Source organism: Drosophila virilis, chromosome X (assembly GCF_030788295.1).
Source record: "Drosophila virilis strain 15010-1051.87 chromosome X, Dvir_AGI_RSII-ME, whole genome shotgun sequence".
Lineage (NCBI taxonomy): Eukaryota > Metazoa > Arthropoda > Insecta > Diptera > Drosophilidae > Drosophila > Drosophila virilis.
Genome location: NC_091543.1, coordinates 2696361 through 2707886, shown reverse-complemented (window position 1 = coordinate 2707886; position 11526 = coordinate 2696361). Strand labels below are relative to the sequence as shown.

Below are 11526 nucleotides of genomic sequence, written 5' to 3'. Positions count from 1 at the left end.
CGGTTGCGCACAGGGTATATACCCACGTTTCGAAGGGCGCCAAAACCCACCCACCCCGCCCATTTGCCCAGCTTACAGTTACACGGATTGTTGAGCAGCAAGCGGCATTATTATCTCAACTATTATCATTACGCTAATCATTATCATTGGGCTTGAAAATGATTTTGCTTGCGACACGATTTGCGCAAGCGCCGAAAATCGTTTGGGACAATTATTACTGTTAAAGCCAAAATTCAATTAGCCCAAAAGCACGTTCAGTTTTATGTAATCGCAATAAGGAAGAGGTGCCACGCCCCCGACTGCCCAGCCGCCCAGATGCCCAGATGCCAGATGTCATAGCCCTAGCCAAGTGCATTTCAATTTCCATATCCATTTTCCACTTCCCATATCGGTTACAGCGGTACCACATGGATCGCATTACTCTGCCTAGGCTATAAAAGTGGGCTGGACTGGCGCCTAGGCCCACAGAGACGCGTCGAGCTCGCACACAAAATGCGTGGCCACATCTGGATGACACTGCTCCTGGTCGTCGAGGCGCAACAGTTGCCGCCCTTCCGCTACCACAGCTGGTTTTATGCGACACCCTGGCGGCCGTTGTTGCCGGCGCCAGGCATCCAGCAGCTGAGCCTGGGCTATACGGGCCCGCAGACCTTTCCGGGCGCCGCTGGGCAGGCACAGCCAGCGGCCAGAAGGCCCGTGGTGTTGGGTCTAGTGCGGCCGGTGCGGCAACAGTTCACGCTGCCCTTTCGACCCTCGCCCTTTGCCGGCTACAGCAATGAGCAGCAGGAGGAGCAGCAGCAGCAGCAGCTGGAGCAGAAGGAGCTGCAACGCGAGGAGCCGCAGCAGGAACCGCTCTTCCATGCGCCCGGCTATCCGCAGGCCACGGCGCACAGCAAGCCCATCGAGGAGCTAACAGCTGAGGCTCTGCCCGCGCCATCGGACGTGGAGACGCATTTTCTTTACATGTCACCCGGCAATCTCTACCAACTAGTTAGAAGCTAAGTCCACGCTGCCAATACATTTATTTGTTGTATACAATTTTCAAATGGTTGTGGCTTTACTTTTACCCGGGGGCGGGACGCGGCTGCCATTTACTTTCCAAATGCCGCAAATTTGGCGAAATTATCCGGCGGCTTGGCTTGGCTTGCCGCGTTTGACCTTGGCAACGGGGCGCTAAGCACATTGCGCAATCGCCGTCAAGTTCGAAGCGAGACGAGCTCCTCCATATGAAGATTGACAATGGCACCGCAAGCGGCCCGGCAATTACGTTAACACAGCCACACAGTCCGCTCGGAAAAAGGGCGAGCGGGCGGGGAGAGCCACAGCAGGCGGTAATTGTGGTAATTGCATAAATACGACGACCAAACGATGCGCTAACTAAGCGGAATGAGGGTGCCATACACTACCTTTTAAATGCCATAGATGTTTATTTGAGTAGACCAACTTTTTCTATAACTTATCTAAATGTAAGAAACCAGTCCAAGGCATTGCCAACCTAGTTTACAGACAAACAAGGCCTAATGTAGTTGCCCAGTCAAGGTGGGACCTTGTGCCGTACCGGGATAATGGATCAGGTACAGCACCTCCCCAGAAGGAAGATAGGACATCAAATACTCTAAAAACGAACTTAAAATTGGATGGGACTCCGAATAACCTAACCTATAGTATAGTTACATACTCAAATGTATGCAAGAGGGTGCTTTTCTACATACTCTACCTTTTAAGTACCATAAATGTATATTTGAGTATACCACCATCATATCATTCCAAGGCAATGCCAACCTAGTCCGGAGACGCACTCGAACTACTGAACTGCCAAAATCAAGGTAGGACCTTGTGCCGTACCGGGATAATGGACCAGGTACAGCACCTCCCTAGGATATCAACTGATGCTGTACTATGTCTTATTTAGTAATATGTAGTTAAATAAACTTATACAATTCATTTTCAACCTATTATACGGACGACCTCGACCCAGTGTATTCCCCTAGCGCAGTTAGTACCTTGTGCCGTACCGAATAATGTACCCTATAAGATACCACTGCAGGGTATCCAACCTTGTAGGATACCAAGCACTTAACTTTCCTTGACACTCTACCAAAGCAACACCCTAAGTATTTTTATGGTAATATCGATCATGTACAGAGCCTTGTGGCAGTACCTTACTGGCAGTACCTGCTCTATAAAGGCTGGTTTCTATTTATTTGGCTACTCAAGGGTATAAAATAGACAATAGAAATAGATTTAATGTATTCTCAACTCAGATTAATAGTGCCAAGCGAGGTAGCGCCTCGGTACCGTCGAGAGGGTGTTGTGCCGTACCGCAGCTCGTAAGTTATTGGAGCGCTAATCGTAGCACATTCCAAGCAAGCTAATTTACGTCAGCCGATAATGAGCTCATTTAATGAAATTATTAAACCTGAAATTATTTAACCTAAAGACCTCGTGGGGCGTTCAATCAGCGCAGCTGCCTCATTTGGAAGAGTCTCAAAAAGCAAATCAATGACTAATGCTTATGAGTTCATTAGGTTATTGTATAGCCCGAACGGTGTAAGCAGGGCATAATTTTTTTCTGTGAGAGTATGCAAAGCCTATAATATATACATATTTTTTGCTTGATCAGAACGAGCTGAGTCTGTCCGTCTGTCTCTCCGTCTGATCTGTCTGTATAGCTAGATCTAATAGATTATTATCGGCTTAAACTTTGCATATTATATTTTCATTCAGGATATTTCAATAACTAGATACATCCCTCTATAACCCAAAAATTGGGTAATAGCTCTGTATCAAAGGTAGAGCCTTGCACCTTGGTGCATACATAGTTTTGTATACCCTATTGAAGGAAAATTTCATAGGGATTGGATATAAAGCTCCCAAGTTAATCAAGCATGCATTCCCCATATCTAGAGTGAGGTTTAAAGAGATAGAAGCAAGCAGGCAGCAGGTAATCTTCCAGTCGTCTTTAAATGTTAGATTTATGGCATATGCAAAACCTCAATTGATTGACTGATTGATTAAGTGATTGATTGATTGACTAAGGCTGAGATGAGAAGAAGAATCAAGACGACAGCATGTGGTCTTCCAGCCGGTCTTTATATGTTAAATTTGTGCCATATGCAAAACCTCAATTGATTGATTGATTGATTGGATATTGATTGATTGATTGACAGGCTGGGATGGGAGGAGAAAGCGAGAAGTTAGCAGATTATCTTCCAGTCGGTCTACATATTTGATTTGTGGCATATGCAAAACCTCAATTGATTGATTGATTGAATGATTGATTGATTGATTGATTGACTGGGGCTGGGACTCATCCCAGAAGAGGAAGCGAGAAGTTAGCAGGTTATCTTGTGGCATATGCAAAACCTTAATTGATTGATTGAATGATTGATTGATTGATTAACTAAGGTTGCGATGGGTCATTAGCAATATTTTGGGATCCCGAAAAGTGACGGTTGAGAGAAACAGTTGCCGATGTGACAAGTGGATTACGAGGCCTTGGTAAATGTTGTTACGGCATTGCGGCAAACAGTTTAATTAAAAGGGAAAGACTCGGCTACACCCAATCCTAACTAAGTTGTAGATAAACGAGAAGGAAACAAAAAAAAACTAAGAGTGAAAAAAAAGTTGAAGACAAACAAAATCTGTTACAAATTTGCGGCAGCTGACAAAACGATTCGCGAGCAACAACAACAACAACAACGACAACAACAAATGAAAACATCATCAGTCAAACGGCAACAACAACAACAACAACAACAAACGTTTCCATGGTTCCGTGAATGGACTTTTTTTTATTTGGCCAGGTTACCGTTACTCGCTGCCAAGAATATGAAAGGCCGGAGAGAGAGAGAGAGAGAGAGAGAGCTCGCACCGTTTTGCGGGAGAGAGAGTGTGAGGGGAGGGTTGGCCCGTCATCCGGACTTACATTCATCAAAATGTTACTTGGAATTAATTGCAATTTACGCATAAGCCAAAATCAACTTGCCGCAAAAGACTGGGAAAGCTTGGAAAAAACCGAAACTTAAAAAAAAAAAAGAAATTAAAAAACAACATAATAAAAGCAGACACGCACCAAACGAAAGGTCGCTGGAGCGAGGGAGGGGTGCGGGCAGAATTGTGCACTGAGACATGCGATATGGCAAAAGTGTCACTTGAACTTGAGTCGAACGGTAAATGCAATTGCCGCAATATACCGTGGTGCCAGAGCGCTGGAAAATGTATCGAAATACAAGTTGAGTGAGCCAACAGTTGTTATATAGAGATATAGACACAGATGTAGGGAAAATAGTTTTACTATATATATGACTAGGTGAAATCTTATCAAAAATGTCGGCAAATGTAAACTAAAGCTAACTTCGTACACTCACCAGCTAAATCCAATAATAGCACGTATGCTGGTTCCACTGTGCCAAGGCAACGCGTTCCAGATTAATGTCTCCAGAGCGTGCGCCCAACCGGCCCAAACAAGAGTGAGAGTGTGAATGCGAAAGGGAATGTGAGTGTGAGTGTGAGTGCGAGCGAGAGTAAGAAAAGACAGCAAACGGTAAGCCAAAGCGTAACAAAACCCAAAAATCGCTTTGGATCATATGCAAAATGGCAACAGCAACAACAACAACAACAACAACACCAAAAAAAAAAAGAAAAAAAATACCAAATGCGTTGAGTTGGCGCTTTTCGCATCGCCGCCGACGCAGCTGCGACGCCGGCGTCGACGTGCGCAATGACGAGCGGTTTGTTGCAGAGACCGCGTATAAAAGGGTTGGACGGCGCAGAGGTCGTCAACACTCGACGCGCAGCACTTGTGGAATAAACGCGAGCGAAACGTTATATAAGCGGGAGAAATAGCGAGAGCGAGAGAGTGAGAGAGCGAAAGGATAATAACATCAAGTTGATCGATAAAAGTTACTGGTCTTTGTTTTTTTTTTTATTGGTATTTTTTGACGTGCACCTTGCAAAATGCAGTTCGCTGTAAGTGTTGTGAAATAACAATTGAAGCCCAAATAAATACTAACGCGCATTATGATCCTTAAAGAAGTATTTTTAGATTTATAGCAAGTGCCACACTGGCGATAAATTTCTAAATGCGCCAACGAAATTCAATTAATCCAAACGTTATTTCAAATTTTTTTAATGCAGTTTTCGCGCGCGCTTTTGATCTGCGCGTGCTTGGCCTTTGCCGCCGCCGATCAGCAGCCGCAGCCGCAGCAGCAGCAGCAGCAAAAACAAGTGCAGCCAAATGCGACGCCCGCCAAGCCAAAGCGCGACGCTGGCCTAAGCTTTGGCAGCGGCATCTATCACGGACCCTCACACAAATACCTGCCGCCCGCCGCCATCGGCGCGGGAGGCTATGAGAGCACCTATGCGACACTGCACGGCAATGGCCTGGCCTCCAGCAGCGGCTTCGACTTTGCCAGCCTTGACACGGATAACAGCCAGCAGCAGCAGCAGTATCATCATCATCATCATCATTATAGCCACCAGCCGCACACATATCAGTCGCTGGCCTCCCATCATGGACACGGACGACCCGTCTACATCAGCTCGTCCAGCGCGGGCGGCTATCACCATCGGCCACAGGCGCCCAAGGTGGAGACGTACATTGTGCAGACCAGCAGCAGCGGCGGCGGACATGGACATGGACCTGGACCTAGCCATGGACCTGGTCGTGGACAGCAGGGTCATGGCTTGGGCGGCGGCTACAAATACGCTGGACATGGCGGTGGCTATCTGAGCCTGCTCGGCGGCGCACACAAGCAACACGGCGGCGGCGGCGGCGGCAGCAGCACCTACTTGCTGGCCACGCCCTCCTACAGCAGCAGCAGCAGCAGCAGCAGCGGTAGTCATGGATCTGGAGCAGGCTACTCGCTTGGACTTGGACACGGCCATGGCCATGGCTTGGCTCATAGCCTGGGCGGACAGCACTTTGCGTCCGGCCTCGAGCAGCACGAGCACTATGAGGGGCCCAGCTCCATACACTACAAGCAGCAGCAGCCGCTGAGCAGCTATGGCGTGCCCCTCCAGCCTGGCTACGAGCACAGCAGCCAGCTTGATTCGGCCGAGGAGGAGCTGCAACAGCATCATCACCAGCAGCAGCTGCCGGCAGAGCATGGCGCGGCGCACAAGACGCAACAGGAACAGCAGACGCCCGCCTATGCGCTGGGCCACAAGGGACTCGGCCACTTTAGCTATACGTCCAGCAAGCCGCTGGCCCTGAACACGGACATTCATCCGGCTGGCGGGCATCAGGAGCACAACGAACTGTTCGCCGAGCTGTCCAAGACGCCGTTCATGCCGAGCGCCTTTCTGGGTGCCAAGCCCGAGCCGAGCGTTGGCTTTGATTTTGCCACGCCCAGTGCACAGACGACGGGCTATGATTATTCGGCGCCGGCGGTGCTTTATGGTGCGCCCGGTCAGTCTGGTGACTCGGCCACGCCCATTTTTGAGCCAGAATCCACATACCTGCCGCCGGTGAGCAGCTTCGGAGCCGCAGCCACGCCCACGCACGGCTATCATTAAATTATTGCATAGTCCATAAACTATTCTTATCATTATTTGTTTTTTTTTTTTTTCATATATATATATATATATAATTAAGTTTTACACGTTAGGTTACTATAAAAAAATATATTTCAATTTATTATTTTCACTTAACGGCTACTTTTGTTGAGTACATTCAGATTTGCTTCCCGAATATGAACTGATTTATCTAACTGTTGCGGTCGCTTAGCAAACTTCGCTTTGAGAGAGTTTGAGTCAAAATTGAGTGAAGTTTGAGCTGCGTCAGCAATTATGCGTGGGATAGTACTCTGATGGGAACATTGACAGTGGCGTGATATTTAGGGTGAATTGTTTATGTCTACCAAAGGGGGACAGTTTGATCTTGACCAATGTCGATGTTATCACCAGGCTCTTTGTTTACAATATTAGAAATGTTTATAATTGTGCTTATGCTTATGTGCTAAGATATGTTAAAGGGTGGGTGCGACTATGGATATGTCACTCCCCCAACCATTAGAAAAGTGCCTGTCCTCAGGTGTTTAAGTTTGGATATAGTGTAACATTTTCTTCTTTTACAATTGGTATATCTCCTATTATTGTAGGTGTTTCTTCTACTTTGGGTTTTTTATATTTTATAATTAATTTCTTAGGTATGCTTTTGAACTTATATGTCAAATACAGTGTTAAACTTATTAATATGATTACAAATATGGTTATTGTAATTATCTGGAATACATTGTTAAATTTTGTATGTGCATTTATAATTTGTTTCGTTTGTACAAACGAAAGTGGTTCTAATTTTATAACATCATTGCTTACGTAAATGCTTTGAGTATAATCTAACATATTGTTTGAAATTGAAATTTCATTAATTTGCAATGAACAATTAAAGATTTTTATTATATTGTTTCCTTCTATTGTTATTTCGTTATTTATACAATTATGGTTTAATATAGTTTTTGGTAAATTCCAAGTTAAAATTATATTTGGTTCTATGTAGTTGATTTGAAAATTTTGCAAAATTTTAGTATAACTACATTCTGATGTTATTTGGTTTAAAATTCCTGTTAAACATTCATTATTAATTAATTTTTTTGTTTCTCTGCTATAAACTTTTTTATCTTGGGTAAAATATTTTTCATGAGCTATTTCTGTCAAAATATTATTATTTTCATCCGGGTATGGAATTATTTCGAATACCGGGCTTTTTATTATTTCTCGAGGAATATGGGATATTATCAGTATTTCGTTTGTATCTGATTTAAACCAAGTGGAAGTTTTTGTATTCAACAATTTCTCAGAATTAACATGCAACAAATAGTCATGTTTTAGTAATTTTGGGTTAAAAATTCCTAATCTTGTGAGCTGCATTCCCATCTCAATGTCTTCTATATATTCTGTAAAGTGTTGTAAGTTAAATATAAGGATATCTAATTTCTTTCCTTTTTGTTTCTCTTGATCTAGTTCGTTCATGATTTCTATTCCTTTGTTTATAGCTTCTATTATGTAATTTAATTCGTTAACCTGAACGCTGTTTTCTGCTAAGTTGCTTATTTTTTGTTCAATTTCTGCTTTGTCTTCTTGATTTAATGTTCCAAATAAGTATTTATATGCTGTTCCTACTATGTTAACTAAACCTCTTTTGCTACGTTTGGCTATTTTTAAGCCGTTTATTTCTCTGTTTAATTTTTCTACTAGGTATTCGATTTGTATAAGGTTATTGAATTCTTTACTTTGTTCAATTAAATTGTTAAAAGTTTCTTCGGTTTTTGTTGAGGTTATTTATTAGTTTTTCTTTATTAGCTTGAGTGTCATACTCTGGTGTACCTGCATATATGAATATGTCCGCTGGTGTTCTGTTAGTCGTTTTGTGCTTTGTTTTATGATTGTACGTGTAGAGTATAGTTTCAAATTTTGTAAGTTTATTTTCGACGTCTGAGTCGCTGTTAATGATTCTTAGTTTTTCGTTAACTGTCTTATGAAATCGTTCTACGTCGGATATACCGTTTTTACTAGTGGTTATATTAATATTTACTGCTTCTGATTTTAGCCATAATTGTAAAGCTGTGCACATAAAAGCTGAGTCTTTGTCTGCCTTTATTTCGATGGGTTTACCCATTTGGTTGAACACTTGTAATATAGCTCGTTTGGTTTCTAGCCAGTCTCTACTTTTTATTTCTATTAATGATGCAAATTTTGAATAGATATCAATGCAAGATAAAAATTGTTTATCTCCTACTATGTAAAAATCCATTACATATTTTTCTCGGATATTAGCGATTTCCGGAGTTATTTCGAAAGTTAATTTTGTATCTCTGTGTTCTGTTTTTGCGATGTTGCAAATCTCACATTCATTTATTAGATTTTGAATTAGATTTTGATAATCTGGGAAATAGTGGGTTTCTTTGAACCAATTGATAGTTTTTTCAATTCCTGGATGTAATAATTCTTTGTGCTTTTTTAATATTAATTCTTTGAATTCTGCGTATGTTTGAAGGTCTATTAATTTTGTACTAGTTTTCATTGCCTTTGTTGAATTATTCGGACTTATTATTTCTAAGTAGGCTTCTTGAAAAATTGGAAAATCTGCTTCGTTGTGGAAGTATAGCACACTTTTCTTTGTGCATAAGTATTCTTTTATTAATTCTTTGGCATGCGTATTAGTCATGTCTTTGTACGTAATTTTTATGTTGGTTTTGTGAAAGTAATTCGTAACTTTTGTTTCGTTCTCGGTTCCTTTTTCAAATTCTATTTGTCGATTATAATAATTAAGTGGTCTTTCTGTGATTTGTAAATGGTTACTGTTGTCTTCTTGAGCACTATGTATTGTTGCTCTTGTGCTAATTGTATCTTCGCCTAAGAAGTTTTCGTTTAATTGAATTCTGGACAGAGCATCTGCCACATAATTTTCTTTTCCTGGGACGTATTTAATTTGGAAATCAAACTCATTTAGCTTGATCTTCCACCTTTGTAATTTCATGTTAGGTTCTTTCATATTATTTAACCAGACGAGTGGTCTGTGATCACTAAGGATTTGAAATTGTCGACCAAAGAGATAGGACCTAAAGTATTTAGTGGCCCAAACGATTGCTAATAATTCTTTTTCAATCGTTGAATAATTTAACTCATGCTCGTTGAGAGTTCTACTTGCATAGCATATAGGCTTATGCTCTTGCGAAAGGACGGCCCCTATTGCCATATTACTCGCGTCTGTAGTTAATGAAAATGGTTTTTCGAAGTTAGGGTATATTAAAATTGGGTCGGATGTTATGAGTACTTTTAGCTTTTCAAACGCTAGCTCGTAGTCTCTGTCTTTTATATTGATTTTTGCTCCCTTTTTTAATTTAAGTGTTAATGGTTTTACTATATTAGCGAAATTTGGTATAAATTTCCTATAGAAACCACATAATCCTAGAAATGATTTAATTTCTTTTGGGGTTTTTGGAATTGGGAATTTGACAATTGCTTGTATCTTGTTGGGATTTGGTTTTATACCCTCAGTTGTGATGATGTGACCGAGAAATTCAGTTTCTTTTCTCATAAACTCGCATTTATCCAACTGTAGTTTTAAGTTAGCTTCTCTAAGCTTCTTAAATACCTTTTGTAGCGACAAAATGTGTTCCTCCAATGAAGTGGAAAAAATAATAATGTCGTCTAAGTAGACCAGACAATCTTTAAAAATTAAATCTTCTAAGAGATTGTTCATACAACGTTGGAACGTTGCAGGTGCATTCTTAAGACCAAATGGCATGCGAGTGTACTCGTAATGGCCATGTTTAGTCGAAAATGCGGTCTTGGGTATTGAACCAGGATCCATTTGGATTTGGTGGAAGCCTTTGGCTAGATCAATGGTTGTGAAATATTGACATTTTCCAAGTTTGTCTAATATTTCATCCATGATCGGGATAGGGTATTTATCATTAATAGTTAGTTCATTGAGATTGCGGTAATCTATGACTAACCGGAATTTTTGCTTTCCAGATGCATCGTTTTTCTTTGGAACGATTATTACTGGTGAGCAGTAAGGGGATTTGGATTTACGTATGATATTTTGTTTTATCATATCGCTTATTTGTTTATTTACTTCCTCATCGTATATTTGAGGATATTTGTATGGACGCTTGTAAATTGGGTCCTCATGTTTCGTTAGAATTTTGTGTTTAATTGTACTAGTGAAAGTCAAATTGTCACCTTCATGGTACTGGATATCACGAAATTCATGTAAAACTTTTTTTATTTTTTCTTTTTCTTCTGAGTTTAGGTGCTCTAGCCTAAACTCATTGTTTTCTATTAATTCATTATTAATAGCGAAGTTAAATGGTCTGTCCTCTGTTGAGGGTGGATCAAGGCACTCTTGTGCGGTCATGTCCTCTTCGACCTCTTCGTCATTATATCTAAAACAAAAGTTAAATTCTCCTAAGGTTACGGATCCTTGTGCATAGTCTATTTTTGCTTGACATGCCTCAAGGTATTCTCTCCCAATCAGAACATCATAATGCTCTGAGAAGTCGTGAATATAGAATTTTTGTTTGCTCGGACAAATTTTGCTTGCTCCTAATCGTATACTTTGTTTTAATTCAATAACACCATTTATGGTGTGAACCTTTAATGTTTCGTTGTAAACTGGAAAATTTAAGCGGTTTGTTTTCATTAGATTTATGGTTGAACCTGTGTCGATGACACATTTTAGAACTTCGTCATTCATAATCAATTTTATGAATGGATTTCTTCTGTTTGTTCCGAGGCTTGCTGATGAAAATTTTCGGATGTATCCATTTTCATCTGCCCACTGTTACTATCTCTTTGACGTTTAGTCGGAGGGTTTGGTGCATTCAAGCGTGAATGGGACTGATTTTGGTAGTTTAAGGGATTTTGGTATCTACCTTGACTTAATTTCTGTTGGAACTCGTGGTGAGCTTTCTGATTGTCTTCGGACTTATTATGCTGTTTATTTTGTGCGTGATAACTCTGATTCGTGTTGGAATAGCCACTTGAAATGGTGGTTGGGTTAGCATTTTGCTGATA

General features: G+C 41.2%; 2 protein-coding genes across 2 annotated transcripts; both read left to right on the top strand.

Moving 5' to 3' along the window:
• The first annotated feature begins 492 nt into the window (after nucleotides 1-492).
• On the top strand, nucleotides 493-1002 carry LOC138911050 (uncharacterized). Its single transcript, XM_070207973.1, has one exon. The coding sequence runs from the start codon at nucleotides 493-495 to the stop codon at nucleotides 1000-1002; it is 510 nt and encodes a 169-aa protein (XP_070064074.1).
• A 3762-nt stretch (nucleotides 1003-4764) lies between these two features.
• Nucleotides 4765-6649, top strand: LOC6634786 (hornerin). Its single transcript, XM_002058086.4, has 2 exons — nucleotides 4765-4971; nucleotides 5140-6649. Exons 1-2 carry the CDS (start codon nucleotides 4960-4962, stop codon nucleotides 6517-6519), a joined length of 1392 nt encoding a protein of 463 aa, XP_002058122.2. The 5' UTR covers nucleotides 4765-4959; the 3' UTR covers nucleotides 6520-6649.
• Nucleotides 6650-11526: the final 4877 nt, after the last annotated feature.

Bases quoted from the DNA above. Each gene is read 5' to 3' on its own strand.
- LOC138911050 (XM_070207973.1), top strand. From the start codon at position 493: ATGCGTGGCCACATCTGGATGACACTGCTCCTGGTCGTCGAGGCGCAA.